This window comes from Ips typographus, linkage group LG13 (genome assembly GCF_016097725.1).
Source record: "Ips typographus isolate SLU linkage group LG13, UJ_Ityp_2.0, whole genome shotgun sequence".
In the NCBI taxonomy this organism is placed as follows: Eukaryota; Metazoa; Arthropoda; class Insecta; order Coleoptera; family Curculionidae; genus Ips; species Ips typographus.
The window spans coordinates 1,214,905-1,241,556 of record NC_138434.1 but is presented as its reverse complement, the minus strand read 5'-3'; the positions used below and the strand labels follow the sequence as shown (position 1 = coordinate 1,241,556).

General features: G+C 40.3%; 10 protein-coding genes and 1 long non-coding RNA gene across 13 annotated transcripts; 7 read left to right on the top strand and 4 right to left on the bottom strand.

Annotated features, from left to right (window-relative positions):
- Positions 1-72: 72 nt before the first annotated feature.
- On the bottom strand, positions 73-11,732 carry LOC145737099 (uncharacterized). Of its 2 annotated transcripts, XM_081991690.1 has the most exons (5): positions 11,601-11,732; positions 11,307-11,446; positions 4,167-4,388; positions 668-4,111; positions 73-615 (listed from the first exon to the last, which is right to left on the bottom strand). In XM_081991690.1, exons 2-5 carry the CDS (start codon positions 11,425-11,427, stop codon positions 119-121), a joined length of 4,284 nt encoding a protein of 1,427 aa, XP_081847816.1. In that variant the 5' UTR covers positions 11,428-11,446; positions 11,601-11,732; the 3' UTR covers positions 73-118. The 2 variants fall into 2 exon arrangements, with proteins under 2 accessions (XP_081847816.1, XP_081847817.1); XM_081991691.1 differs by lacking the exons at positions 11,307-11,446; positions 11,601-11,732 and adding an exon at positions 4,442-4,971.
- Positions 5,912-8,218, top strand: LOC145737103 (myrosinase 1-like). Of its 2 annotated transcripts, none has more exons than XM_081991699.1 (7): positions 5,912-6,071; positions 6,125-6,473; positions 6,842-7,042; positions 7,097-7,232; positions 7,283-7,377; positions 7,437-7,874; positions 7,926-8,218. In XM_081991699.1, the coding sequence occupies exons 1-7, from the start codon at positions 6,019-6,021 to the stop codon at positions 8,154-8,156; spliced, it is 1,503 nt and encodes a 500-aa protein (XP_081847825.1). In that variant the 5' UTR covers positions 5,912-6,018; the 3' UTR covers positions 8,157-8,218. The 2 variants fall into 2 exon arrangements, with proteins under 2 accessions (XP_081847825.1, XP_081847824.1); XM_081991698.1 differs by having other exon boundaries at positions 5,963-6,071; positions 6,113-6,473.
- On the top strand, positions 8,331-9,515 carry LOC145737112 (B-cell receptor-associated protein 31). Its single transcript, XM_081991711.1, has 4 exons — positions 8,331-8,630; positions 8,684-8,796; positions 8,850-8,962; positions 9,016-9,515. The coding sequence occupies exons 1-4, from the start codon at positions 8,515-8,517 to the stop codon at positions 9,364-9,366; spliced, it is 693 nt and encodes a 230-aa protein (XP_081847837.1). The 5' UTR covers positions 8,331-8,514; the 3' UTR covers positions 9,367-9,515.
- JMJD5 (Jumonji domain containing 5) lies at positions 9,506-10,930 on the bottom strand. The gene is made up of 4 exons (XM_081991701.1): positions 10,696-10,930; positions 10,257-10,646; positions 9,992-10,209; positions 9,506-9,940 (listed from the first exon to the last, which is right to left on the bottom strand). Exons 1-4 carry the CDS (start codon positions 10,913-10,915, stop codon positions 9,527-9,529), a joined length of 1,242 nt encoding a protein of 413 aa, XP_081847827.1. The 5' UTR covers positions 10,916-10,930; the 3' UTR covers positions 9,506-9,526.
- Cpes (Ceramide phosphoethanolamine synthase) lies at positions 11,708-13,922 on the top strand. Its single transcript, XM_081991705.1, has 2 exons — positions 11,708-11,849; positions 12,091-13,922. Exon 2 carries the CDS (start codon positions 12,314-12,316, stop codon positions 13,349-13,351), a length of 1,038 nt encoding a protein of 345 aa, XP_081847831.1. The 5' UTR covers positions 11,708-11,849; positions 12,091-12,313; the 3' UTR covers positions 13,352-13,922.
- On the bottom strand, positions 13,920-19,890 carry wuho (tRNA (guanine-N(7)-)-methyltransferase non-catalytic subunit wuho). The gene is made up of 4 exons (XM_081991702.1): positions 19,823-19,890; positions 15,070-15,242; positions 14,808-14,951; positions 13,920-14,754 (listed from the first exon to the last, which is right to left on the bottom strand). Exons 2-4 carry the CDS (start codon positions 15,226-15,228, stop codon positions 13,939-13,941), a joined length of 1,119 nt encoding a protein of 372 aa, XP_081847828.1. The 5' UTR covers positions 15,229-15,242; positions 19,823-19,890; the 3' UTR covers positions 13,920-13,938.
- On the top strand, positions 15,240-16,452 carry LOC145737110 (uncharacterized). The gene has a single exon (XM_081991709.1). The coding sequence runs from the start codon at positions 15,630-15,632 to the stop codon at positions 16,449-16,451; it is 822 nt and encodes a 273-aa protein (XP_081847835.1). The 5' UTR covers positions 15,240-15,629; the 3' UTR covers position 16,452.
- A 56-nt stretch (positions 19,891-19,946) lies between the features above and the next one.
- Positions 19,947-20,509, top strand: Lamtor3 (Late endosomal/lysosomal adaptor, MAPK and MTOR activator 3). Its single transcript, XM_081991713.1, has 2 exons — positions 19,947-20,104; positions 20,157-20,509. The coding sequence occupies exons 1-2, from the start codon at positions 20,006-20,008 to the stop codon at positions 20,430-20,432; spliced, it is 375 nt and encodes a 124-aa protein (XP_081847839.1). The 5' UTR covers positions 19,947-20,005; the 3' UTR covers positions 20,433-20,509.
- A 212-nt stretch (positions 20,510-20,721) lies between these two features.
- Clk (circadian locomoter output cycles kaput protein Clock) lies at positions 20,722-25,145 on the top strand. The gene is made up of 13 exons (XM_081991697.1): positions 20,722-21,063; positions 21,417-21,591; positions 21,848-21,889; positions 21,939-22,087; positions 22,141-22,322; positions 22,522-22,699; positions 22,757-22,814; positions 23,482-23,634; positions 23,689-23,925; positions 23,993-24,164; positions 24,216-24,419; positions 24,473-24,634; positions 24,687-25,145. The coding sequence occupies exons 2-13, from the start codon at positions 21,536-21,538 to the stop codon at positions 24,864-24,866; spliced, it is 1,773 nt and encodes a 590-aa protein (XP_081847823.1). The 5' UTR covers positions 20,722-21,063; positions 21,417-21,535; the 3' UTR covers positions 24,867-25,145.
- Positions 23,208-23,837, bottom strand: LOC145737115 (uncharacterized). The gene is made up of 2 exons (XR_014180234.1): positions 23,697-23,837; positions 23,208-23,624 (listed from the first exon to the last, which is right to left on the bottom strand). It is a non-coding gene; the product is annotated as an uncharacterized LOC145737115 (long non-coding RNA).
- Positions 25,146-25,612: 467 nt separating the features above from the next.
- LOC145737186 (F-box only protein 36-like) lies at positions 25,613-26,432 on the top strand. The gene is made up of 3 exons (XM_081991783.1): positions 25,613-25,773; positions 25,828-26,097; positions 26,152-26,432. The coding sequence occupies exons 1-3, from the start codon at positions 25,648-25,650 to the stop codon at positions 26,368-26,370; spliced, it is 615 nt and encodes a 204-aa protein (XP_081847909.1). The 5' UTR covers positions 25,613-25,647; the 3' UTR covers positions 26,371-26,432.
- Positions 26,433-26,652: the final 220 nt, after the last annotated feature.

Genomic DNA, 26,652 nt, shown 5'->3' with positions numbered 1-26,652 from the left:
ATTTAGTTAATTTACATGCTTTTGGTTTAAAGTGTGTTTTTAATCTCATCATGCAGCAATTAATGAAACCTCTCTACTTGAAACTATTTAATTATTAATAAGATTTTATAAAATTTCCTTAAACCATTAACATGATTATCGCTGATACTATCAGGCCAAGAGGAACACTCAAAGAACATCCATTCAATGTAACATCTGGTCTTTCAGTGGTTGTTGGAATATCAGGAACTTCCGGAGAAGATGATGTTGTTGTAGCCTGGGAAGTCTGACTGGACGAAGAAGATACGGTAGAACTAGTAGAAGATGACGTAGCTTCGGAAGAAATCGATGATGATGGGATTTCTGTTGTTGTTGTGTGAGTGGTACTGGATGATGATACGGTAGAACTAGTAGAAGCTTCACTGGAAGAGGTGGTTGATGGAAGTAGGGGTGTGGTAGTTTCTTCAGGATCAATGAAAATGTGGTCGTTACATAGAGAACCCACGCAACCTTGACAGTCTAGAGTGACATCAGAAGGTACGTCATTCACATCTGGGTTCAAAATAACCGATTGGACGGTTGGACAGATAATAGCAGCGTTGTTCAGGCAGGTCCGGACTGTATGGACCTCGTGTGCTACAAATATAGTGGTTAACATATTTATAATGCAATGTAGAGAATGAATTACCTTCGTGAATTGTGGCAGTCACGCAGCCCCATGTACTCCTTAGAGACCCATCCATATTCAAGTGGTCCAGATTGTGCAAGAATGTGGCAATAGCCAAACTATCTCCGTCGTAGTCGTGATGAGCCAAATATGAGGCAGGACAGTCGATAATCGTGGCGTTAGATTGAAAATCTGGATCGTGGACGTTATTACACCAGTTGCCTCCAAAACACCTGTAGCACTGTAGTGGTCCACTAGGAGTTGTGGTTTCTGGAGTAGTTGAAGAGGCTACACTTGTTGGAGTTGACGCATTAGGGTCTACAAACACGTGATCGTTGCATAAATGGCTTTGGCAGCCGTCACAGTCTAAAATTACATCGGAGGGGACATCGTTTACGTCAGGATTTAGAATCACTGACTGTACTGTAGGACAAATAATGGCTGCGTTATTCAGACAGGTCCGGACAGTGTGGATTTCGTGATTTTCGTGGATTGTGGCTGTTACACAGCCCCAAGTACTACGAACAGACTGATCCCTAAACAAGCTAGCATTAGATGATATTCTGTCCATGCTGTTCAAGAATTTGGCAATGGCTAGATTGTCTCCAGAATACTCATGGTGAGCAAAAGATGAGGCAGGACAGTCGATAATCATCGCGTTGGTCTGAAAGTCTGGATTGTTGACGTCATTACACCAGTTACCTCCAAAGCATCTATAGCATTGTAAAGGTCCACTAGGAGTGGTAGCCTCTGGAGTAGTTGAAGAGGTTACACTTGTTGACGATGTTTCAGTAGATGGTGATGATGCACTGGGATCAACAAAAACGTGGTCGTTGCACAAAGAACCTTGACAACCATCACAATCCAATACAACATCAGAAGGAACATCATTCAGGTCAGGATTAAGAATCACCGATTGTACTGTGGGACAAACGATGGCTGCATTATTGAGACAGGTCCGAACAGTATGAATTTCGTGAGCTTCATGAATAGTTGCTGTTACACATCCCCAAGTGCTTTGTACTGATGCTTCAATGAAAGAACTGGCATTTGATGCTTTATCTAAGTTGGTCAAGAATGTAGCAATGGCCAGATTGTCTCCAGAATACTCATGGTGAGCAAAAGACGAGGCAGGACAGTCAATAATCATGGCGTTGGTCTGAAAGTCTGGATTGTTGACGTCATTACACCAGTTACCTCCGAAGCATCTGTAACATTGTAAAGGTCCACTGGGAGTTGTAGTCTCCGGAGTTGTTGGAGAGGTTACACTTGTTGACGATGTTTCAGTAGATGGTGATGATGCACTGGGATCAACAAAAACGTGGTCGTTGCATAAATGCCCTTGACAGCCATCACAGTCCAAGATAACATCCGAAGGGACATCGTTTACGTCAGGATTTAGAATCACTGACTGTACTGTGGGGCAAATGATGGCTGCGTTATTGAGACAGGTTCGGACTGTATGGATTTCGTGAGCTTCGTGGATTGTTGCCGTTACACATCCCCAAGTGCTTTGCACGGATGCATCCTGGTAGGAACTGGCATTTAACGTTTTGTCCAAGTTATTCAAGAAGGTGGCAATGGCCAGACTGTCTCCAGAATACTCGTGATGAGCAAAAGACGAGGCAGGACAATCAATAATCATGGCGTTGGTCTGAAAGTCTGGATTGTTGACGTCATTGCACCAGTTACCTCCGAAGCATCTGTAACATTGTAAAGGTCCACTAGGAGTGGTAGCCTCTGGAGTTGTTGGAGAGGTTACACTTGTCGAAGATGGTGTTCCAGCTGATGGTGACGATGCACTGGGATCAACAAAAACGTGGTCGTTACACAGGTGCCCTTGACAACCATCACAATCCAATACAACATCAGAAGGGACATCATTTACGTCAGGATTTAGAATCACTGACTGTACTGTAGGACAAATGATGGCTGCGTTATTCAGACAGGTTCGGACTGTATGAATTTCGTGACTTTCGTGAATTGTGGCCGTTACACATCCCCAAGTGCTTTGCACAGACGCACTGGCATTCAGTGATGCTTTGTCCAATTTATCCAAGAATGTAGAAATAGCCACATTTCCTCCAGAATATTCGCGATGAGCGAAAGATGACGCAGGACAGTCAATTATTAGAGCGTTAGATTGGAAATCTGGATCATTTACGTCATTACACCAGTTACCTCCGAAGCATCTATAGCACTGTAGCGGTCCACTAGGAGTTGTGGTTTCTGGAGATGTCGTGGAAATAGTTGTTGATGATGTTCCAGAAGACGGTGATGATGCACTGGGATCAACGAAAACGTGGTCGTTGCACAAAGAGCCTTGACAACCATCACAATCCAATACAACATCAGAAGGAACATCATTCAGGTCAGGATTGAGAATCACCGATTGTACTGTGGGACAAATAATGGCTGCATTATTGAGGCAAGTCCTAACTGTATGAATTTCGTGAGCTTCATGAATAGTTGCTGTTACACATCCCCAAGTGCTTTGTACAGATGCTTCAATGAAATAACTGGCATTTGATGCTTTATCTAAGTTGGTCAAGAATGTGGAAATGGCCAGATTGTCTCCAGAATACTCATGGTGAGCAAAAGAAGAGGCAGGACAATCAATAATCATGGCGTTTGACTGAAATTCTGGATTATTTACGTCATTACACCAGTTACTTCCAAAGCATCTATAGCATTGTAAAGGTCCACTAGGAGTTGTAGTCTCCGGAGTTGTTGGAGAGGTTACACTTGTTGACGATGGTGTTCCAGTAGATGGTGATGATGCACTAGGATCGACAAAAACGTGGTCGTTGCATAAATCACCTTGACAACCATTGCAGTCCAAGACTACGTCAGAAGGGACGTCATTTACATCCGGATTAAGAATCACTGACTGTACAGTGGGACAAATAATGGCTGCGTTATTGAGACAGGTCCGCACAGTGTGAATTTCGTGATTTTCATGAATTGTGGCTGTTACACAACCCCAAGTGCTTTGAACGCTGACATTCGATGATGCCTGGTCCAGATAATCTAAAAATCTGGCAATAACTGGGCTATCTCCAGAATACTCGTGATTAGCAAACGAGGAAGGACAGTCAATTACTAAAGCGTTAGCTTGAAAGTCGGGATCGTTAACATCATTGCACCAGTTGCCTCCAAAACACCTGTAACACTGTAAAGGACCACTAGGAGTGGTAGTTTCTGGAGAAGTTACACTTGTCGAAGATGGTGTTCCATCAGTTGATGAACTAGAAATTGAAGAAGTGCTACTGTCCTCAGTGCTACTGTCATCATTCGGTTCAACAAATTGATGATCGTTGCACAATTCCCCAACACAACCTTCACAATCCAAAACTAAACCGTCAGGAACATCGTTAGTGTCCGGATTCAAAATGACTGATTGGACAGTCGGACAAATAGTGGCGGCATTATTGAGACACGTCCTAACCGTATGGACTTCATGGTCTGAAATCACCACTTTTACAGTTAATTCAAACAATTTACAACCTCTTAACCACACCTTCATGGATGGTAGCAGTCACACAACCCCACGTGGTAGTTTGTACGTCACTCTTATTCTGAGGCAACCATTTTCCTATTAAAATATCACTTTGCTGCTCCAAGTCTAGAGCTGTGGCAGGACAGTTGATCACGGAAGCCTTGGAGGCAAAAATAGGATCGGAAGGATTATTGCACCAGTCACTTCCGAAACATCTGTAGCATTGTTCGGCGGTCGCCAACCCTACAAGAAAATTAGACCCAGTTTCACTTAAACTGGTTAAATTTAACTCTTACCGAGATGGGTGGCTAGGAAAACTAGCGCAAGGCGATACCCTGACATAGTTTTAAAAGAAACTGAACCAGAAGATGTATGAGGACGATACATCATGTCGTGTATACAGTTATCTTAAATCGGTATTAGGATGTTTTGACAAATGTGTAATGAAACGGTTTAGGGTGGCGATTACTATAAGAAAATGGTAAAGATATTGCAAATAATAAAAAAACAAATAAGTCAATGAATCAAGTGATCAGTCAGCCATTTTGGTAAATTTCAAAATGGCTTGTTACCACAAAGGAGGTAAAAGTAAGAGATCTAACCTAAATTATGGAAAAAAAACGATTTTTTTTGTGGTTTTTGACACACGAAACGTCAAACACCTTAATCCATTAATATTACTAACTAATTTATTAGAGTTATAACAAAGCATTTTATCACTAATTGATTACCTCCAGTTATCATAATAATAGTGCACAAATTGCCTTATATACAGAGTGTCTTCAAGCTTATTTAGTTAAAACTCGATTATTTTAAATGGGACACACTGTAAATTATTACGTCACGTGATAGTCGTGTTACAAGTCACTTAGGCTTGGTTCGAATGAAAACAATAGGTATTCGGTACAGTCAGAGAGAAAAGCGCTGTCAAAGTTTGAACTGCCAGAAACACAGTTTGAAAAAATCGTCTGTTAAACTCACTTGGAGTGAGAAAATGACAGTTTTATCCACATTTTTGGAATCCTCATTAAGTTTCCTATCTACTAACCTAAAAAAACACTAAAAAATTCGAGTATAGTCAGTTAGAAAAACAGTGTCAAAGTTTGAACTGCCAGAAACACAGTTTGAAAGGACAGTCAGAGACAAAATCGCCTGTAAAACCCACTTGGAATGAGAAAATGACAGTTTTAAGCACATTTTTGGAATCCTCGTTAAATTTCCTATTCAATAGCCAAAAAAAAACAAAAAACATATCGGTACAGTCATGGTGAAAAATGGTGTCAAAGTTTGAATTGTTAGAAACACAGTTTGAAAACACAGTCAGCGACAAAATCGTCTGTTAAACGCACTTGGAGTAAAAAAATGACAGTTTTAAGCACATTTTTTGAATCCTCATTAAATTTCCTATCTACTAACCTAGAAAAACACTACCAAATTGAGTACAGTCAGAGAGAAAAACAGTGTCAAAGTTTGAACTAACAGAAACACAGTTTGAAAGGACAGTCAAGGACAAAATCGTCTGTAAAACCCATTTGTGGGGTGAAAATGACAGTTTTAAGCACATTTTTGGAATCCTCATTAAATTTCCTATCCAATAGTCTAAAAAAACACTAAAAAATCGAGTAGAGTCAGTTAGAAAAACAATGTCAAAATTTGAACTGCTAGAAACATTTGTATTAACTCTATTCCGTTTTTGAGATATTTCACCAAAAGTCTTCTTTTAGGCGTAATCTATGATTTTTCTTGCGCCCCTTAAAAAAAAGCAGATACCCCTCTGGAATTCGTCGTTATCCACAATCAAAACCCTTCAAATTTGAAGTACTTTTTTCGATTATTTACTAAACTACTAACGTGTCACTTGATACTTAACAGTATGGTTATTAACATGCTTCGACTGGTACCATTACTAGCAACCGTCATAGCTGGGTTCGTATAAACACCAAAGGATACCACCAGCGGTTTCATAGAGTACTTTTCAGCCTGGCCTATGGCGAGGACGTGGAATTAAACAGCCGGTACTTCCCTGAAGGGTTCAAATTTGGGGCCGCCACTGCAGCTTACCAGGTCGAAGGTGGCTGGAATGAAGACGGGAAAGGCGAACAATTATGGGACTGGTACACGCACACGTACCCAGACCAAATTGTAGGGGGCGCTAACGGTGACGTGGCCTGCGACTCGTACCACAAATGGGAGGAGGACATCGAACTGCTCAAGGAATTGGGAGTGAACCATTACAGGATGTCCTTGTCGTGGAGCAGAATTTTACCGTATGGTACCGTCAATTATGTGAATGAAGCCGGCGTTCAGTACTACAAAAATATTTTTGAGGTAACTGTCACATATTAAATAAGTCAGTTTAACATGTTGCCACTTAGCATCAGGTGATGGTTTTTTGATATTTAGAGTGTTGACACAAATGACAATTAAGAAGATTCCATTTTGGTTTATTAGACACAATCTGTCAATAATCATATTTTTACTTAACTTGTGTTCGGTTATTCAGTGGCTATTTCACACTTGTCACATGTCACGCCATTGTATACTAGTAGCGCAGTCACGTGATAACTGTCAGATTTTTAGTCTGGAGGAATAACCGAACTTTAGTTTTTGTAATCACAGCCAACTGCCACTTGAACGCTTTTAAGGTGGCCATGTTAAAATGAAACAAAAGTTAACACTTTGACCAAAATACGCAGACTCTGAGGGCCAACGATATCGAACCGATGGTTACCCTGTACCATTGGGATTTGCCTATCGCGTTCCACGAAATGGGCGGCTGGTTGAATCCCTTGATTGCCGATTATTTTGCCGAGTACGCGGACGTTTGCTTCCGACTTTTTGGCGAGTACGTCACCACTTGGATCACCATCAACGAACCGCAAACCACATGCGTACAAGTGAGTGCGAGGTGTAGTCACGTGGTCAACTGTCATTTTGTTCGAAAAAATTAGGGTTACGGTACTGGGGGCAAAGCGCCCAATTACAATCACACAGGTGACGGAGTGTATCAGTGCGCTTACACTAATGTTCTCGCCCACGCCAAGGCCTATCACGTTTACACTGAAAAGTATAAGGAACAGCAAGGAGGTTATAGTTTGACTGATAAGTCAACACAAAAATTTAACGTCAATTTTCAGGTCGAGTGTCTATAGTGTTGGACAGTGCTTGGGCCGAACCCAACTCCACCGCAACGGAAGACCAATTAGCGTCCAACCTATCTATGGCTTTTAGCGTAACTAGGAAAACACTTAAACGTGTGTGGCACAAATTAATTCAAAAAATTTCCACCAGATGGGGCTGTACGCCCACCCTATCTACAACGGCAACTGGCCTCAACTGGTCATAGACCGAGTGGGAGCTAGAAGTACCAACGAGGGTTTCACCAAGTCTCGACTGCCCGAATTCACCGAAGAACAAATCGAATACATTAAAGGCACCTCGGACTTTTTCTGTCTCAACACCTACGGAACGTACTACTCACACTATCAATATGAGGTGGATCAGAGTATCGGCCTACCAAACTACTACCTGGATATTGGGGTTGGCACCTCCAGTGATCCAGAGTGGAAGAGCGAAGTGGACTGGGTGGCTCTGGTGCCTTGGGGCTTTAGAAATTTGCTGAACTACGTGTGGAACGAGTACACTCCAAGCGAAATTATCATCACCGAAAACGGATGGGCTGACGTAAGCTCAATCTTGGAAGATACCGACCGAATCGACTATGTTGAGGTATGTACTAAATTTGACAGTCACATGACTAAAAATTATGAACATTATTAGCAATATTTGAGTGCCTTACTGGATGCTTACTACGAGGATGGTGTAAACGTGGTAGGCTACACTGTTTGGAGTCTGATGGACAATCTAGAGTGGACTAACGGCTACAGTCAAAAACTGGGCATTGTTCAAGTGGATTTTGACAGCCAAGACCGTACACGAACCCCGAAAGCGTCCTACTACCGATACAAGGAAATTTTGGCTAATAGATGTCTGGCTATTGAGTGTACATGAGTTTAAACGAGCAGTAAATCCTCGTATTGCTAATTGCAACAATAAATTTCAGATATTATATGCTTTTTAAGTTTTATTTGTGTGACACAATACCAAACCTCTCTCAATAGTATTGGCAACGCTGCTTACGATCCAAGACAGCTGTCATTTTGCATCTGCTGACAGTTTGACACTAACGACAGCCATCTTTTCTTCATTGCAAATTTTGGAATTCCTGCTAGGTACTCAAAAATAGAAAATTACATTTCTATAAATACATCTTTGTGTTGATTACTCATCTTCTGTTGATTGGTACACGTAAGGCTTTAAGAATCTCTTTTATCATACTTTTTACGAGCTACTAGGGTTTGGCCCAAACATGAGTATCCAGTGGACCTTAATTGCCGGGTTTTTGTACGCGGAAATCGTTCTTGTTCTACTGTTAGTGCTTCCAGTAGCCAGCCCTCGACGATGGAACGCCATATTCAAGTCCAGGTAATTTTCTGTGCAGGATTTATGTTGGTTTCCACTGATTCAGACTTTAACAGGTTCCTGCAAGCCCTACAAAGACAAGCGGGCATTTACTTCCTCATTCTACTTGGTATTCTAGTCCTGTTCCTTTTGGATGCCATCAGGGAAATGAGGAAATACTCTCATCAAGGTTAGTCAGTTGACTGGTAAAAAACACTCTTTGAACCTTTATATTAATTGTAGAAATCGAAGAGCACGGACACGCACATTTGGACAAGGAAATGCAAGGCAGTATGCGTTTGTTTAGGGCTCAACGCAACTTTTACATTTCTGGGTTTGCCCTCTTCCTTGCTTTAGTATGTATAAGTGAACTTTGATCCAATGAGTTACTAATTGGGGACGTGCGTAGGTTATTCGACGTTTGGTAACCTTGATTTCATCGCAAGCGGCTCTTTTAGCCCAGTCGGCGGCTTCCATGGCCCAAGCCCACAGTGCCACCAATGCCGCCAAGAGTTTACTGGCTAAAACTAGTGAAGTCCAACAAAACGACACCAACGAGGTACAGGATAAAGAGATCACTGAGCTGAAGAAAACTATAGAAGATCTGAAAGAGCAGCTGGCTTTGGAAAGTGAAGATAAGAAGGTTTTAAAGAAGCAGGCTGACAATTTGGCTAAAGAATATGACAGGCTAGCTGAGGAGAATATTAAATTACAGAAGAAGGTTACTATTGGTGCTGGGGATAATAAGAAAGATGAGTGATTTTAAAAGGGGGTTGAATGAGGTAACTTTTAAGGTTAAGGGTCTATTTAACAATGCAAAGGAGATTGATATATTTATGTTAAAGCACTGTTAGTCTAGTCTCGATTATTTTTTTTTATAAACTAAAATAAAAAAATACTTAAAATCAACTGGTTTATTATCATTGCCACCAGAAACTGATAGAGAAACTTTTCTCCAAGGCAGTTACATGGTGCCACCATTTAACTGGTATAAAAAGCATTTCACCAGGTCCTAAAAGACATTTAAACATTTCAGCTTTAGTAAACTTTGGGTATAAGCTAAAATCTGGATTTAGTGGGTCCACTCTGGCTGTATTTGACAGCATTTGTTCCTCGTGCGGGTACAGATACTCTGTATCTTTGGGTGGATACAACACAACCTGTTTGGAGCCGTAAACCTGACAGAGAATGTTATTTTTAGGGTCTTGGTGCAAGGGTGATACCGTCCCTTTAGGGCCTAACCAGGCGTTTATATCAGGTTCTGTGGATTGTTCATAATCTGAACTGCAGCAACAATACTCAGGGACACAAATATCAGCCCGTAATTCGCTAATCTGAGAAAAACTATGTCACTGTGGTGTTGACAAGTTAACTCCCTTACTTACTTGATCAAACAAGTTATGTTGAGCTAAATAACCAACATCCCCTGAATCTGATAAATAATGATTCTTAATGAATTCCTCTAAAGTCATTAGTTTTTGTGACCAGCTGGAATCAGTGTAATGGGAGCCAATTTCAATGGGAACTGTGCGACTTCCAGCAGTTTTTAACAAATACTCCAAATCAACCCATTTTTTCATTGCAGGCCAGTGACTCATACAGTCTACAACCTCTTATTGATTAAGTAGACTTTTACAAACAACCTCATACCTTTAAGTTTAAGGGGGATTTGTGGGATGAAAAAATTCCTATTGAAAGTCTCTACAGAAGGAACTTCCAGCTCCTCCACTTTAACCCCTTTTAAATTATTGTAACTTATCTGAACACTGTCTTCAAGCTTCCGCTTTGTGCTAACTTGGGGCAAGTTTGTGGGGTAGTCATTTTGTAGTTGCTGCCTTAAAATTGAAGCAGCCTTGCAAAGCAACTGGAGATTTTCTTCTAGTGGAGCCCCAAGCAGTAACCCCATGTCGACAGCTTTGAGACATTGTTTTAATAATAAATCAGGCAGGTCGGAGCGAGTGTGTAAAAGGCACACACTTTTAAGGTAAGAGGCTATGGTAAAGTTTTGTCGGACCTCTACCGGCACAGTACTCCAATGCCCTAAAGAATAGGTTTGGTTTGATGTTTTCGGTACCAAAAGACGACCTACCAGTGTTCAGTTCCTCGTGCAGGTAGTCCAGAATGGTGTCAATTTCAAACAGGAAAGTTTCAGGAAAATGAACCTGGGGTTGGGGTTGCAACAATGTTTTGAGCAGTTTTTTGAAAGTGTGTAGTACATGACAGTTGGTGTTGTTGCTTTTCAAAGAGACGCCATTTATAGCAAGTTTTTTCAAAGAAACAATTAAATCATCTTTGTTAAAAACACTCATTTTTTAAATTAAAAAAAATCTTGCAAACCTAACCTCATAAAATAACTTCTTTTCTCGTGATAGTGACAATAATTGTCACATGACATTTCTTTTTGTACAATTAGCGCAGTCACGTGATAACTGTCAGACGATACCGTTATTTACTATTTTTCTTGCTTGGTCAGCGTTCAAGGTTAAATTAATTAAATGCTTTACTGACTATCCTTAATTAATTATTGTTACCTTCAATGCACAATTAGCATTTCATTAACAATCATTTTGATGGAACAAAATAATAATAGTACGTCCTAATGTGGCGTTTAGTAGTTCATAGAAACGCCACTAGGTAACCCCTATAAAACTACAATAAATACACGTAACAGATGTTTTTCCAAAAACCGATCAGGTTTACCTTTGGACTCTGGCGCCACTATGGTCTGATGCGGATGTCGATGGCCGTGACGACCCGTTTGTGGTTGGTTGGGGGCAAATCGTACGACAATCACCACGTTGCCGCGTGTAGTACTTTTCATCCACAAAACCAGAAAACTGCTACAAAAACAGTCAAATTTACGACTGGCCGTCAAACGACGTGAGAATGCCAGAAAGCTGGCAACGTCAGAGACAACACATCTTAACTGTCAAAATAGACAACGTCTTGACAAATACCAACTTTGGCAACGTCGCTTTTGAGTAATGAACCTACCACAACAAATGCTAAAAAAATGTGTGTGTGTCCCCATTTCCGTTGATGTCTGGGGGGCCGGCTTAAACCAGACGATGCCCGAGACAAAAACATCGCCCTTTCGTATTTTACGAATAGTTCGGCAAGAATTTGCTAGTAAATTCAACTGAAATAACGTGCAAAAATCAACTTATGTTGCTCCTTCATCCTGATACTAAATAAGGAAATGTGTGAGTGCTGGTTTTACGGAAGCCTTGGATGCTTAGAAAGGTAATTAAAAACATTTAAATGTCGTTATGAAAACCAAAGCTTATTATATTGAAAGTCCTGTGAATTTAGTAAATTCTCTAGTTTTGTGTGTAGGTAACTGTGCATTTTATCAATATTGTGGCAATTATGAATCATCTTATCACTGCCAATTCAGTCTAAAAAGATAAGAGTTACCATACTTTTACAATCTTATAAGTTTTGGTAGTCATTTCCGCTACTCAACTAAATTAATTATTTCTAGAACAAGTATCCAATGAAACCCTGAACTTCCAACTTTACACACAACAGTTCCACCAGCATGGATTAGAAGTTAAACCAAGCTTCCATAAACAAAACTTAGGTGTGCTAATCTGATTACCCCCTAATCACTTGATTGATTTTCTCCAATGTCAAGTGAGAATTCGGTATAATCAGAGCTAACTAGTCAAATAAAAGTCTGAGTGCATCATCATCGAAACGAAAAAATGGTGGGGCCTTCATCGCAAATCAGCAAACTTCTGGTGAGTCTACTGTTTGTCACGCTAATCTACTATGGGTACATGGACTACAACTTGTACGTGCGCATCAATAACTACCCGATCAATCACGTGACCGTAAAAGAGAACATCAGCGTAGAGTACCAGGACGTCACGTGGGTCAAGTGCGACATCAACCCTTTATGTGAAGTGACGGTTAAAGCCCTTTTACTGGATCACACCAATTACTACCTGCTTGCCCCTTTGGTCACCCTGGCTGACAAGTTGATGCACATTTCGGAAATCGCTTTGATAACACCCAATTCCATAAGTTTCTTTCACGTGTTCGTTGCCATTTTAAGCGCCAAGTGCGTGTCCAGCGGCAATTTGGCATACAGACGAATCGGGGTGGTGCTGTTCGAGTTGCGGACGTGGTTGGATGACCTGGACGGGCACGTGGCGCGCGTACGGAAACACATAAAAGGGGAACGAAGCGAAATTGGCACGTCCGGGTACTACATCGACGGGATCTGTGACGCTTTAGGCTGTACCGCTTTGGTGGTCGGAATCCTAATTTTCTTCAAAAATAATCCACCCCGAAGGGGTTATATGCAATTACCCACTAACGCTGAAGACAATCTGTACTGCGGCAAAGTGGTGGCGATGAAAAAACTGCTGAAGAAACTGGGTTTCTTCGTTATACAGATGATAATCAGTTCAGCAGCTTGGAATCGCTATATAGCATTATACCAAGATTTGCTGGAGGAATCGACTGACAACGTACTGCAAACACAGCATCAGTACGTTGTTTTGACCGGTTCGATTTTCTACACAATTTGTTGGCTATGGCGGGTGGTTAACATACACAACATGTTGCACTGCCTCCTACTCGCCATATTTTGCGACAAATTGTGGGAGTTTTTATGTTTGATTCAGTATCTGGGCTACGGCATTCTCTTCTCGGTGATTTGCGCCACCGAACTACATTTTATCGAAGCGAAAAACTATGTTTACGGCAAAATAACCGAAGAAGAGAATGACGTTTAAAGCGCACATTCAATGAGCTTAACTGTACTAAGAGAATGATCTCTACTTGCCAAGTCATTATAACACCCTCTAACGGTGAAACACATGAAATTCAGGGCAATTGTAAACATCGAACGTGTGTTGTATCTGTTTTTATCTTTTAGACGATTTAAAGCCTCTTGTTATCTTGTTAGAGCTTTTTCTTATGAACGAAACGTATTTTTGCCATATTTGTATTTTTTCTTATTTTTGGCTGTAAAGCTTTATAATTCATGCCAGTGACCTAACTGTGTTAGTGCTCTCTATCTTTTCCAGATTATCCTTAATGTGCAGCATTTGTGATGGTTAAGCAATTTGAAAGCGGCCAACAGTGATTTACGCACAGGGACATTTAGGGAGTGATTATAGTGCAGTTTTGTCACTGATTTGATTTATATTATTCGTCGTCTACTTGCCTCTGTTGTAAGATTGTTACACACTGTATTTTTAACGCATCGACTGTCTTTATATGTGTATTGTACATAACAAGATTTTTATATACTTACTATACATTTTTTACAATGAACTAGGTAATTAAGTGAAGTTAAAATTGTTTTTTTTTTATTGTTTTATTTCGCCTCCAGTCTAACTCTCTTCCGTACCAAATACTCCTGAACATTATCAAACCTCCTCTTGTACCACAAACTGACGTCACTACGATCGACAAAAAACGAATCCTTAAACTCTGACAGTTTGGTCTCTATATCCGAGTGATTGACAACATCTCCATCTAAATTTTTAAACACTTTAAACCCCTTTGACAGTACGTACAATCGGCTACGCAAACAAAACTTAAACACGCTCGATTCAACTTCTAAAGCTTTAACCAAGGTACAGTCTAGACTTTTTGTGTCAATGTGGTACAAAAACAATAGACTGACATTTAGCAAGCTAAGGGCCAAAGTGACCTTGGAGTCCCTTTCATGTATTTGCAAATCAACTATTGGTAACGCACTTACTTCGACCTTTTCCACATCCATTTGCTTTGCAAACTTATCTACTAAATCCTCACTCACTAAATGCCTAGTATCGATAATATTCACTTGATTTCCTTCAGGATAGTTCCAGAATCGTACACTTCCATCACCTGAAGACGACACCAGAATGTTACTACACTCAATTAAATGTAAACTGGACACAAACTCTGTGTGACCTAGACAGTAGGAAGCAATATTATAGGCGTTTGGATAGTGTGACACGCGAATTTTCTCGTCCCTGTCGCAAGTTATGACGTAACGTCCGCAAGATGTCACTAGTATGTCAGAGATTACACTTAAATGCCCTAGCAAGAGGGTGGGTTTACTCTGCTCCTCTCTCACTTTATAAAGATAAACATCACCTGTCCTGTCTGCTACTAATATGTCATTGGTGGGGGTGAAACATACCTACAAAAATAACTAATTTTCTAAACTGATATGTTTAAATCCACTTGATTTACCTTACTAGCCACACGAGCCAATAGAATATTTTTTAAAACAACAAACTGTTGCTCAAACAGTATCAACTGCTTGCTTTCTGTAGTTACTGCAATGTGGGTTTGGTCTTTGGAAAATGAGACACAATTTATGGTTTGGTTCACTACCTAAAAATTAAAGTTGGTCAGTTTTAAACACACAAACACATTAATGGATACTTAAAATTTCTCACAATTAGGTGAAGGAACTTAGGGCCTTAGAAATGTATCTTTATAATACACATACCTTAAGGTCCTTAACATCTGGGGACTTCTCTGTCACTTCGGGCAATGTGACAACTTTTGAAAGGTCATTTGAAGAGTTGCACACTAGTAACTTGTCTGATACTGTTAGGAAAACTTTAAAATTGTTAGGATCCCGCGGATCCTCGTCTACTAGAAGCATTTTGGTGTTTTTTTTGTGGCGACACTGTCAGCAGTGTCAGCCGGCAAGAAGCAAAAAGAAGAATAGGACGCAAGGACCTGACTTCAGGGCGATGACGAGACACTTTAACTCAGGATTACAACACAAGATGGACGATTCTTGCTCAATGCTTACGTTTTTCGATCTCAATCATTTTCTAGTTAGTTCCTACAAAAATCTGTTATATTTGATTCTACATTGAATTCGAAGGGATTCAATAAAGTGGAGTGTTAAGTTGGTGAAGATTATTATTTTCCTTCTCCTTCTATGACACCCTTCATTGGTGACCCCGACACAAAAGAATCTACAAGCCAGAGTCAGACTTACTTTTTGGACGTTCTAGAACGCTGAACCATTCGAAAACTCACAACTCTCGCACCACAATGGCTACGGAACAACAAGGTACTTCATCATCTCTATCACCTTCAGTTGCAGCACCAGCTCCTACCCACATGGTAGAGAGAGTATCCTTAAAAGTACCACCTTTTTGGCCAAACGAACCGGCACTATGGTTTGCTCAGTTAGACAGTCAGTTTGCTATTAGTGGTATTGTGAATGACAACACCAAATATAATATTGTTGTGGCTAACCTAGACTTTAACCAAGTCCAACTCGTGCGTGACTTAATAGCACAACCTCCTACTGCCAATCAATATGGAACTATTAAGCAGGAACTCATACAGAGACTATCCGCTTCTCAACACCAAAAAATCCACCAGCTTCTTCAACAGGAAGAAATGGGTGATCGAAAGCCATCCGAGTACCTCAGGAAGCTGCAGAGTTTAGCACCAACTTCCCTTCCAGAGGACTTTCTCAGAACATTATGGACTGGAAGACTTCCCCAGCAGATTCAGACAATTCTAACCACTCAGGAAGGTATGTCACTAGACAACTTAGCCAAATTAGCTGACAAAATTCATGAGGTATGTACACCATCTTTAGCTTGTACAGTTTCTAGTGTAGATTCTGATATACACAAACAATTGGCTGAAATTGTTAAGCGTCTGGACAGATTGGAGACCAAAAGTTGTTGTCATAGACAACCACGCTCCAGATCTAGGACATCAGAGAGAACGACAACCAACAGGGCCTCGAACCAAAGTACTCTTTGCTATTATCATTCCAGATTCGGTGATAAAGCAAAAAAATGTAATAGCCCATGTTCTTTCACTATCTCGGAAAACTCAAGGGGGGAGAACCAGTAGCGGCGGGTTTTCTACCCTCCTCAAACCCGCGCCGCTTATTTGTGACTGACAATTCATCAAAAATTCGTTTTTTAGTGGACACCGGCGCCGAGGTTTCCATTTTTCCATACACTTTGCTTAAAGAAAGGCGTCCTCGCTCCAATTACCAGCTTTTGGCAGCCAACAACTCAGAAATTTCGACCTACGGACAGCGTACTTTCACCTTGGACTTTGGACTTCGCAGAAGCTTTCGTTGGACATTTCTTGTGGCCGATGTTTCACATCCAATTTTGGGAATCGACTTTTTATCTTTTTACAACATTATTGTAGATAGCAGAAAGCTCGCAATCTTTGACAGGACAACTGGCCTATCAACCATTGGAAATAATGCCAATTCTTACGGTCCTTTCATTCAAACTATGATTGTCCTTACAGAGTACCACAAACTTCTCAAAAATTTTCCATCACTTACCCAGCCACGCAACCAACACTCCAAAGCCAAACACAACACTGTTCATACCATTATAACTACCCCTGGCCCACCTGCATCAGCTCGCCCTAGACGTTTGGCACCTGACAGACTTGTCATCGCCAAAGAGGAGTTTCAATCCATGTTGGAACAAGGAATCATCCGCCCATCAAAAAGTAGCTGGTCCTCACCTTTGCATCTTGTTCCCAAAAAGGACACTTCTTGGAGACCGTGTGGAGACTATCGAGCTCTTAATGCTCGTACCGTTCACGATTCTTATCCGATCCCCAACATCAAGGACTTTACTCATGGATTGGCCAACAAGAAACTATTTTCCACCCTGGATTTGGTTCGCGCTTACAATCAAATACCGATTGCTGCTGATGATATACATAAGACTGCAGTGACAACACCGTTTGGTCTGTACGAATTTGTGTACATGTCCTTCGGGCTCAGAAACGCTGCTCAAACATTTCAGAGGTTTATGGATGAAATTTTCCGTGACTTGGATTTCTGTTTTGTCTACATTGACGACATCCTTGTTGCCTCTGAGTCAGCCGATCAACATTTAGAACATTTACGTATGGTATTCGAACGTTTATGCCAATATGGAATTTTAATAAATTCGTCAAAATGTGTTTTTGGCCAAAATAAAGTTCTTTTCTTAGGTCATGAAGTTTCGGCAGAGGGCATCAAACCAACAGACGAGAAGTTTTCTGCTATACGGAATTTTACCAAGCCCAACAACACTCAGCAACTTCGACGGTTTCTTGGGATGTTAAATTTCTACCGTTCATTCATTCCCAAGGCTGCTGAGCTTCAAGCACCATTACATGACTTACTTAAAGGTAAGCAGAAAAAACAGCAACCAATAACTTGGACTGATGTTGCAGTGAAGGCATTTGAGAGCTGTAAGGAAATCCTCGCTGAAGCCACCTTTTTGTCACATCCCTTACCTTCTGCTCAACTCATTCTGTCTACAGATGCGTCGGATTTTGCTGTAGGAGCCTCCTTACAACAAAAGAACAATGATCAACTTCAACCATTGGCTTTTTTCTCTCAGAAGTTAAATACTGCTCAGGCTAAGTATAGTGCTTATGACAGAGAACTGTTCGCCATTTATGCTGCTATTAAACACTTTCGATTCATGTTAGAAGGCCGCAGATTTACTGTTTTTACTGACCACAAACCAATCACTTTTGCTTTCTATCAAAAAAGTGACAAGTGCACTCCTAGACAGTTTCGATATTTAGATTTCATTGCACAATTTACCACTGACATTCGCCATGTTCAAGGTTCAGACAACATAGTAGCAGACTACCTTTCCAGACCTGAAATCTCGAGTATTGAAGATATTCAGATTAATTACCAAGCAATAGCTGCAGATCAGACTGACGACGCAGAACTAAACCAGCTGCTTACTGACTCCAGTTTAAATCTTCAACAGATTCAAATCCCAGGCACTGATGTTCAACTTTACTGTGATGTTTTTGAAAATAAATTTCGTCCTTATATCCCAGAAAAACATCGACTTAGTATTTTCAGAAAGCTTCATGGAATTTCTCACCCCGGTGTTAAGGCAACCATCAAGCTTCTGACCAGTCGTTTCGTATGGAGAAACATCAAGAAAGAAGTAGCCCTTTGGAGTAGGCAATGCCTCAACTGTCAACGCTCCAAAATCAACCGACATACTAAGACAGCTCACCAGAAAATTTCTATGCCTGACTACAGATTTGACCATGTCCACATCGACATAGTTGGACCATTGCCATCGTCCAGTGATTTTCGTTATGTGTTAACAATGATGGATCGTTTCACTAGATGGCCCGAAGCAGTTCCAATTAAAGACATGTCAGCAACCACCATTGCATCCACCTTTATTTCTACTTGGATATCGCGTTTTGGTGTACCCAGCAAGATTACTTCGGATAGAGGGAGACAATTTGAATCAAGCTTGTTCAAAGAACTTTCCAGATTCTTGGGTATTCTGTACATCAAAACAACATCATATCATCCTCAAGCAAATGGTTTTATTGAACGTTTTCATAGGACCCTTAAAGCAAGCCTCATTGCAGCCAAGTCGGATCGTTGGACTGAAGTTTTACCAATAACCTTATTGGGTCTTCGAAACATTTTCAAAGAGGACATTGATTGTTCACCAGCTGAGCTTGTTTATGGAACCACTCTTAAACTACCAGGAGAATTTCTAAATTCATCCACTGAACCAGCCAACGAAAATGAGTTGGTCAGCAAACTCAGAGCAACAATGTTAGAACTTCAACCTAGACCAGCATCTGATCATAGCAAGATTAAAACTTTTATCTCCAAGGACCTTTCAAGTTGTTCCCATGTTTTTGTGCGAAATAATGCAGTAAAACCACCTTTGACAGCGCCTTACTCTGGACCCCATCGTGTTATCTCCAGAAGTGACAAGTTCTTCAAGATTGACCTTGGCAATCGTAGTGACAACATCACAATAGACCGCCTAAAGCCCGCCTATCTGCCAGATGATTTCCAGATCCAGTCCGAACATTCGTATGCGCGCCTTGAAGAAGTTCGAAAATCTCCCGCAACGTTGCCAGCTAAGACAAGGAAAACAGTTCGTTTCGCGACTTTGTCGCTGGACGGGGGGTACTGTGGCGACACTGTCAGCAGTGTCAGCCGGCAAGAAGCAAAAAGAAGAATAGGACGCAAGGACCTGACTTCAGGGCGATGACGAGACACTTTAACTCAGGATTACAACACAAGATGGACGATTCTTGCTCAATGCTTACGTTTTTCGATCTCAATCATTTTCTAGTTAGTTCCTACAAAAATCTGTTATATTTGATTCTACATTGAATTCGAAGGGATTCAATAAAGTGGAGTGTTAAGTTGGTGAAGATTATTATTTTCCTTCTCCTTCTATGACACCCTTCATTTTCATAAAAAAACGTAAACAGAATAGTTGCTTAAAAGTTTGGTTAGTGTGACAGCACCTAACCTAATTTCTTCTTCTTTTCGGTTTTATAAAATTTTTGACAGTGTCACTTCTGTCACATTTTTTGAGGTTATCCAAAACAATAAGGGACAGTTTATTGTAATATTGTTGTTATTGCGTGCAAAAATGGACGAAATCAGGAAAAACCTTCAAGAAATAGTGGGCAGAATAGAGGGGCTCTACTCTATAATGATAACTGATCGTGATGGAGTTCCACTGTTAAAGGTAATTAGGCACTAAATTTTCAGGCTTTGTAACACAAACACTAATCTTGCAGGTAAACACGGACAAAGCCCCCGAACCGGCTATTAAACCGAGTTTCATAGCCACATTTTGTATAGCCGTGGACCAAGGCAGCAAACTGGGACTTGGAAAGACAAAAAATTTGATTTGCACTTACTCCCAGTACCAAATAGTTCAAATGAATAAACTGCCTTTGATTGTAACATTTGTGGGCAATCAAAATTGCAACACTGGACAAATTCTAGCATTGGAAAGCCAGTTGGATCCTATAGTGTCTGCTTTAACTTTTACTGTATCCGAATTAAATTAATTTTCCTATATTTCACTTAGTTGTTAAGTTTTTAAAGTTTTATTGTGAGCTCTTATTATAATTTTATACTACACAGATTTGGTGTGTTTTTCTGGGGGGGTTGATTCCCCACCCCCTCATTGCACTCCTAGATTTCCTGCCCTGCGCCCTTCACCAGTCCTCTAGAAATTTATTACAAAATGATTGATTATCCTCTGATAAAGTGGTTATTGGAAAAGCGCGCGCGCGTTTTCAATGTCGACAAAGGGGAACCGAGTGTAAAAGCACTCTAACAAATTTTACACAGTCAAACTTTACCCTAATCACCGGCATAAATGCAACACAGTAACGGTCAATTAATGAACAATAACAAAGTTGGGTTTCAACTGAATTAAACGGGACATAGAACAGTATGGGGAAACGTTTACCCCACCTTTCGCTGTTTTGAGTCAAGTATATCGAAGCAACACTTTTACTGACAACAGTTCGACTTTGAAATTGTACAACAATATAATTGCGCTCGAATTATATTGGTCAAGTCGGCTCTAATACCACTAAACGGGGGGTTGATTATGTTAATTAAGTTGGTGCTGTGAAACTTGAGGCAGATGACCACATTTACTTAAAAAGAAATGAGTGTGTCTTTATAGGGGTAAGTTTTTTATTATGTGTAGCAGAGGCTCTACAATAATGTGTAACTTTATGTATTTTTTTTTTTAATTTATAATGTTAAATTAATACAAAAAAACTTAGTTGTATTAGCAAAAAAATTACATTCTCTGAGATGATTTGGGGACATGTTAATGTTTTTCCTGTAATTCAAACATTTTTTGAGATACCTCCTGCACTAGCCTATTTCTCTCATCATTGTGACAGACTGATGATATACTACCCAAATACGCCCTTTAAACGTTCTCAAACGTTTTAAAACATTGCCTCCCTCAACACATTACATAAGGGCGGTAATATACCACCGCACATATCAAGAAGTTGTAATTATTCCAGATTGTCCACTAATGTGGATTTGGAGGCCTCACACACAACAAACATTTCCACTAAAACATGTTGTGTTGGCAGTTTAAGTTGTACATGTGGTGGAAATACAAACTGAAGAACTGACAACCATGAAATCCAATAACATGCCCAGCTACAAGAAACATCATTGCGGACAACGATCTGAGTAAGTGTATATTATCCATACCAACGGTAAAATGATGCAGTGGTTACCTTGAATTTTATTACCCATACATATTATGTGGGTAAGAAAAGACACCGTTACTTGCATAATACCGATTTTTATGTCAATTATCAAACAGTAAACACAGCGACCAAACCCCCCTGGTATTCAAGTAATTAATTCACTAATAACTGTATTAATAAATCAATTCAGTTATAGTGATTTAATTACTGTTTAGTTAATGAGTAACTTTTCTCAGCGAGACTATGGAAGATGACTCGGACGATAAGGACTCAAAAAGGTGAGCGTTGTGGCTCTTTGTGCTCAAAAATTGCAAACAAATCTTCCAGGAAATCTCGAAATTTAAGCGAAAAAAAGCGGCGCGATCAGTTCAATTTGCTGGTAAACGAGCTGAGCTCCATGGTGTCCACCAGTGGGCGCAAAATGGACAAGTCCACAGTCCTAAAGTCCACCATATCGTTCTTAAAAAATCACAACGGTACTTTAATAACACACTTCACCGTTATACGATCAACAGTATGATTCTTGCAGAACTCTCGGTCAGGTCTAGAGCCAACGAAATCCAGGAAGACTGGAAACCAACCTTCCTGACCAACGAGGAATTTACCCATCTGGTTTTAGAGGCCGTGGATGGGTTTATTATAGTCTTCTCCTCCTCAGGACAGATCTATTATGTATCTGAAAGTATTACCTCACTGTTAGGCTATTTGCCGGTAAGAAAAATCTTCTTTTTTTATCCATAAAAGGTGACCTACCTTGAAACCCAACACAAGCACACCTCTTAACGGTTCATTTATTATTCCTGTACATTTTTCTCTGCTACATAGTGGTTTACCGTAATAACATATGACTTGCCTTGTCATTGACATTATATTGCAGTAGGTAAACTAAAAAAAATACTAATTAATGTAGAAGGACGTGCTGGACATGACCATATTCCAACTGACCTGTGAAGAAGATCACACACCCCTCTACAACATTCTGTCCCATTACAAGGAGGATGAGAGTCAAGTGTCATTCTCCTGTCACTTGCGTATAAGCGGACAGGACAGTTCCTATTGTGAACTCGTCCATTTTATCGGTTATTTTCGTAAGTGTGTGACAGGTTAAGATGAATTTAAACTTGTCAGTTTGCTGGGTATTACAGGGCCGGATGAGGATATGTCAACAAACGGGGACTCCACACCTAATGAGGCGGATTTAAGGTAAAGTACTGGACAAGATAAAGAAATCTACACCAAAAAAATATCACTTAACCTAACCTAATCAACAGAGATTTGGCAACACGGTTTAATATTATGACATTTGACACACTTGACTTTCGATTCAAATTCAAAGCCGCCTAAACAGTGTTCTATTTTAGTGAATTTAAAGCTTACCAAGCAGACCCGCACAAAACTATTGCTCGTAAAGTGAAGCCCGATCATTTATCTTTACGTTTAATACACTTTTTCGACTGTAAAAGCACTTTAGCTTGTTATTTTCACGAAAAGAAACCGGACGCGCGCAAACGATTTTTAACTTGACAATCGACTGAGGCATTATGGGTAATAATGTTCTTTTTGACGTAAACACGTTAACCAATCAGAAGTCACGAATTTGGGAGGGCTTTTTAATGCGATCGATAATATTGACTAAATTTTTGGAGATTATTCTACTTAAAAGCCAGTACCAAGTAAAATAATGAATTAAAATTACTTGTGCACCGTCCACTAAAGTTTTCAAGTTCATTAAACAACAAAACAACACACTGATTTGGGTTTTTAAACTTCTTCAAAAGTGAGGTTATAGTATAACTCGTTATTTCGCTCCAACTTAAGACAAAAAGAGGGAAGAACTGATAATTAATGAAATTCATGTTAAATCTGGCAGATCAGTGTTTGTGGGTACCGCAAAAGTCCAAACACCCCTTCTAATTAAGGAGATGCCCCACTTAGTGGACTCCAGCAGAACTGAGTTTACATCGAGGCACAGTTTAGAGTGGAAGTTTCTGTTCTTGGATCACCGTGCTCCTCCTATAATAGGGTAATGAATTTATGCATTTGTTTTGAGCCTCTACAAACGACCCCAAATTTGCAGGTACTTGCCTTTTGAACTGCTCGGCACGTCCGGTTACGAGTACTACCACGTTGACGATCTGGACAAAGTGATTGACTGTCACGTGTCTTTGATGGAAAAGGGCGAAGGTACCTCCTGTTACTACCGGTTTCTGACTAAAGGGCAACAGTGGATTTGGTTGCAAACCCGTTTTTACATTACTTATCATCAGTGGAACTCCAAGCCGGAGTTTGTGGTCTGCACCCATAGAGTCGTCAGGTACCATATTAATCACATATTAAGTGCAAAACCAGTGTATTTCCATACTACGTTGCCACGTTTACAGTTATCTGGACGTGTTAAAACGTGACAAGCCAACGTCTTCAGAGGAAGAGTCTCAAGAGGTAGAAGTACAGTGGCACCGCAAAAGATCAAAAAAGAAAACGGATTTGGATTGCACTTCCATGTCTGCTGATTCTCCCGGTTCTAGACAATCCACACTAACGGAAAAATCAATGGTAAATTGGTCAGGTGCAGTGTTGCCACGTACTGACAGTAGAATGTCGTAGAAATCACGAATAAGTCAAATTGGGTCCAGTTTGCAATCGCCGCAACCCCCCAGTCCGCGCCCAAGTTTGACCGCTGTACAACCTCAACAACAACGTCAAAGTTCCCCTCAATTTTTGGATCCTACGCCGTACGTTGCTGCCATACCTTTGCAACCCGTAATAGCCGGGTATTCCCCCCATCCTGCTGTTTTATCACCTTTACCAGTAAGATGTCGCTTTTACTAGTCAGTGACATGTACATGACTGAGTTTTGACAGGTGGATAACCTGCCACTATCACCAGTCGATAATCAGCTTCAGGTGGATTTGCAACGTAAACAAGCAGAGCTACAGGCCAGCATCGGGCATCAGCAACAGGAACTGAGAAGGATTTCTGAGCAACTCTTAATGGCCCGATTAGGGCTGTTGCAACAACAGACTGTGAGTATAAAATGTAGTCAAAATGGCGGACAGTGCGTTCATTGGTTCGCAGGTGGGGAATTATCACCAATCCAACACTTCCTCGGCTACGGTGAGCAGCACCACAGCGCCGGTGCCTATTTTACCGGCCAATACTGTTACGCCCTCTGTCGTTGTTTCGGTAACCGCTCCCATTACGGTTACTATGCCCTCACTTTATACTAGTCCTGATTCAAACAGTCAAAATAACTAGCAAATTGTATATCATTTGTTTAGTGTGTTAATGTGAACATGTAATGTGTTGTCTTTATAATTATTTATTTACAGGGTGTTTGGGTCAGAGGCAGTGTTGTATCAGGAAACATCCTGTAGATATAAATATTTGAAATGGTATAATAGATTATTCTTAAATGTTCGTGTTATTTAGACAAATTTTTGATTTTCTTGTTTTCCAAGTACCTGTGTATTAATTTGTAATTATTATATCCATATATTGTTGTTACCAAATCCTTAATAAAAATTATTTATGGCATTTGATTTGTTTTATACAGGTGTGGTAAATCCAAAAACGACCATAGGAAAACCGTGTAACTGACAGAGACACGTAGATAATTGCATGCGTGGGACAAAGACAGAAAACGAAAAAAAAATCAAGTAGGCCATATTTTTAGCGCGCTGTTGCCAAAATCCAATACATTTTGTCGACGATATTGGATTTTGGCAACAGCGTACTGAAAATATGGCCTACTTGGTATTTTTTTCGTTTACTGTCTTTGTCCCACGCATGCAATTATCTACGTTTCTCTGGAGCTGTCAAATTTTGGAACTGTTACAATTCAAGGTTTAAGTTTCCATGCACTAGTTGCGTTCAAGCTGAATATCTCGGTTATTAGTGACTTATTCGGAAAAATTATGGTTAGACTAAATAAAGTACAAATCTTGGACTGCATTTTGACGTTTAAACAAACCGCCTACCTGTCATAGTAACCAAGGTATAATCAGTCAACTGTCATTAACTAAAACCATCTCTCACAATGACAGACATTCGAATCAGAAAAAGGGAACCAACTAAAACCCTAAATAACAATAATTTACAGTTGTACGCTAGAGCGTGCGCCCCTAACCGAGACTACTACGGCCTGACCATTACAGATTCTACAGTAAGTTACTTTTTATTTAAATTTGTACAAACAAACTGAATTAAAAGTGCGCAGATCATTTTAAACGTGTGGAAAATCAGTTACGGCCCACACAACACCCCTAAACAGAAACTGTGCCCCCTGGAGGATTTCAAAGAGGACAAAACGTGTCGAGATGAGGTGAAGAGCATCTTCGGAGAGGGAGTGTACCACTATCTCCTGGGGCTGTCCAACAAGGAACGCAAGCTGGAGAATCTTTCCTCCAAAGTGTTTTTGCATCTATTGGGGTTTGTTCGCGTTGAAGACGTGTTAAGTCTGATGAGATGTTCCAAAATCATGTACGAGGTATGCATGTTATACTTCAATTTGGAATAAAGTGTATAAATGAGTGATTTATAGTTGTGCAATCAAGATGAGGTGTGGAAGCTAATGTTCAGCAAAAAATTCGGTAGGAAACCCTCAAAAGAGGAGCACCTCCTAGTGTTGGACTCCTCGTGGAGGGATGTTTTCATGAAGAGACTAACCTACGTGAGGAAGGCACTGAAAGAGAGCCAGGAGAAGAAACTGAAGAGAAAGAAGGAGATTCTGCAGTCACGCAAACAGAGTCTAGCATTGTAAAACTACCTATAAATTGTGAACCGTGAATAAATCTTTACGTAATAAAGTTATGTACACACACAGTTTTGTTCTAAAAATCAAATAAAGTAGGTGCACGCAGACTAAAAGGAGGTAAAGTATATTTCAATTTGACCATGAACTATAAAATCCGTTATGTAAGAGAGCGCGGCAGTTTTATATTACAACACGACCATTCGGTGCACTTATATACATTAAATTCGTCGTTACCTAAGCAAAAACGTAATCCTGGTAATTCGTCGACCCGCGATACGATATTGCGAG

Excerpts from the sequence above, each read along its gene's own strand:
- LOC145737103 (XM_081991698.1), top strand. The coding sequence starts at position 6,019 with ATGGTTATTAACATGCTTCGACTGGTACCATTACTAGCAACCGTCATA. Across the intron at positions 6,474-6,841 it reads ACTACAAAAATATTTTTGAG|ACTCTGAGGGCCAACGATAT; the intron begins GTAACTGTCACA and ends CAAAATACGCAG. Across the intron at positions 7,233-7,282 it reads GTATAAGGAACAGCAAGGAG|GTCGAGTGTCTATAGTGTTG; the intron begins GTTATAGTTTGA and ends GTCAATTTTCAG.
- LOC145737112 (XM_081991711.1), top strand. The coding sequence starts at position 8,515 with ATGAGTATCCAGTGGACCTTAATTGCCGGGTTTTTGTACGCGGAAATC. Across the intron at positions 8,631-8,683 it reads AACGCCATATTCAAGTCCAG|GTTCCTGCAAGCCCTACAAA; the intron begins GTAATTTTCTGT and ends AGACTTTAACAG. Across the intron at positions 8,963-9,015 it reads TTGCCCTCTTCCTTGCTTTA|GTTATTCGACGTTTGGTAAC; the intron begins GTATGTATAAGT and ends GGACGTGCGTAG.
- JMJD5 (XM_081991701.1), bottom strand. The coding sequence starts at position 10,915 with ATGAGTGTTTTTAACAAAGATGATTTAATTGTTTCTTTGAAAAAACTT. Across the intron at positions 10,210-10,256 it reads AATCCCCCTTAAACTTAAAG|ACTGTATGAGTCACTGGCCT; the intron begins GTATGAGGTTGT and ends AAGAGGTTGTAG. Across the intron at positions 9,941-9,991 it reads AACATAACTTGTTTGATCAA|ATTAGCGAATTACGGGCTGA; the intron begins GTAAGTAAGGGA and ends AGTTTTTCTCAG.
- LOC145737099 (XM_081991690.1), bottom strand. The coding sequence starts at position 11,427 with ATGAAAAGTACTACACGCGGCAACGTGGTGATTGTCGTACGATTTGCC. Across the intron at positions 4,389-11,306 it reads AGTGGCGCCAGAGTCCAAAG|GGTTGGCGACCGCCGAACAA; the intron begins GTAAACCTGATC and ends ATTTTCTTGTAG. Across the intron at positions 4,112-4,166 it reads GACTGCTACCATCCATGAAG|ACCATGAAGTCCATACGGTT; the intron begins GTGTGGTTAAGA and ends TGGTGATTTCAG.
- Cpes (XM_081991705.1), top strand. The coding sequence starts at position 12,314 with ATGGTGGGGCCTTCATCGCAAATCAGCAAACTTCTGGTGAGTCTACTG.
- wuho (XM_081991702.1), bottom strand. The coding sequence starts at position 15,228 with ATGCTTCTAGTAGACGAGGATCCGCGGGATCCTAACAATTTTAAAGTT. Across the intron at positions 14,952-15,069 it reads CAGATGTTAAGGACCTTAAG|GTAGTGAACCAAACCATAAA; the intron begins GTATGTGTATTA and ends TTTAATTTTTAG. Across the intron at positions 14,755-14,807 it reads TGGCTCGTGTGGCTAGTAAG|GTATGTTTCACCCCCACCAA; the intron begins GTAAATCAAGTG and ends TTATTTTTGTAG.
- LOC145737110 (XM_081991709.1), top strand. The coding sequence starts at position 15,630 with ATGGCTACGGAACAACAAGGTACTTCATCATCTCTATCACCTTCAGTT.
- Lamtor3 (XM_081991713.1), top strand. The coding sequence starts at position 20,006 with ATGGACGAAATCAGGAAAAACCTTCAAGAAATAGTGGGCAGAATAGAG. Across the intron at positions 20,105-20,156 it reads ATGGAGTTCCACTGTTAAAG|GTAAACACGGACAAAGCCCC; the intron begins GTAATTAGGCAC and ends CTAATCTTGCAG.
- Clk (XM_081991697.1), top strand. The coding sequence starts at position 21,536 with ATGAAATCCAATAACATGCCCAGCTACAAGAAACATCATTGCGGACAA. Across the intron at positions 21,890-21,938 it reads GACGATAAGGACTCAAAAAG|GAAATCTCGAAATTTAAGCG; the intron begins GTGAGCGTTGTG and ends CAAATCTTCCAG. Across the intron at positions 22,815-23,481 it reads CCTAATGAGGCGGATTTAAG|ATCAGTGTTTGTGGGTACCG; the intron begins GTAAAGTACTGG and ends TAAATCTGGCAG.
- LOC145737186 (XM_081991783.1), top strand. The coding sequence starts at position 25,648 with ATGACAGACATTCGAATCAGAAAAAGGGAACCAACTAAAACCCTAAAT. Across the intron at positions 25,774-25,827 it reads TGACCATTACAGATTCTACA|ATCATTTTAAACGTGTGGAA; the intron begins GTAAGTTACTTT and ends AAAAGTGCGCAG. Across the intron at positions 26,098-26,151 it reads GTTCCAAAATCATGTACGAG|TTGTGCAATCAAGATGAGGT; the intron begins GTATGCATGTTA and ends AGTGATTTATAG.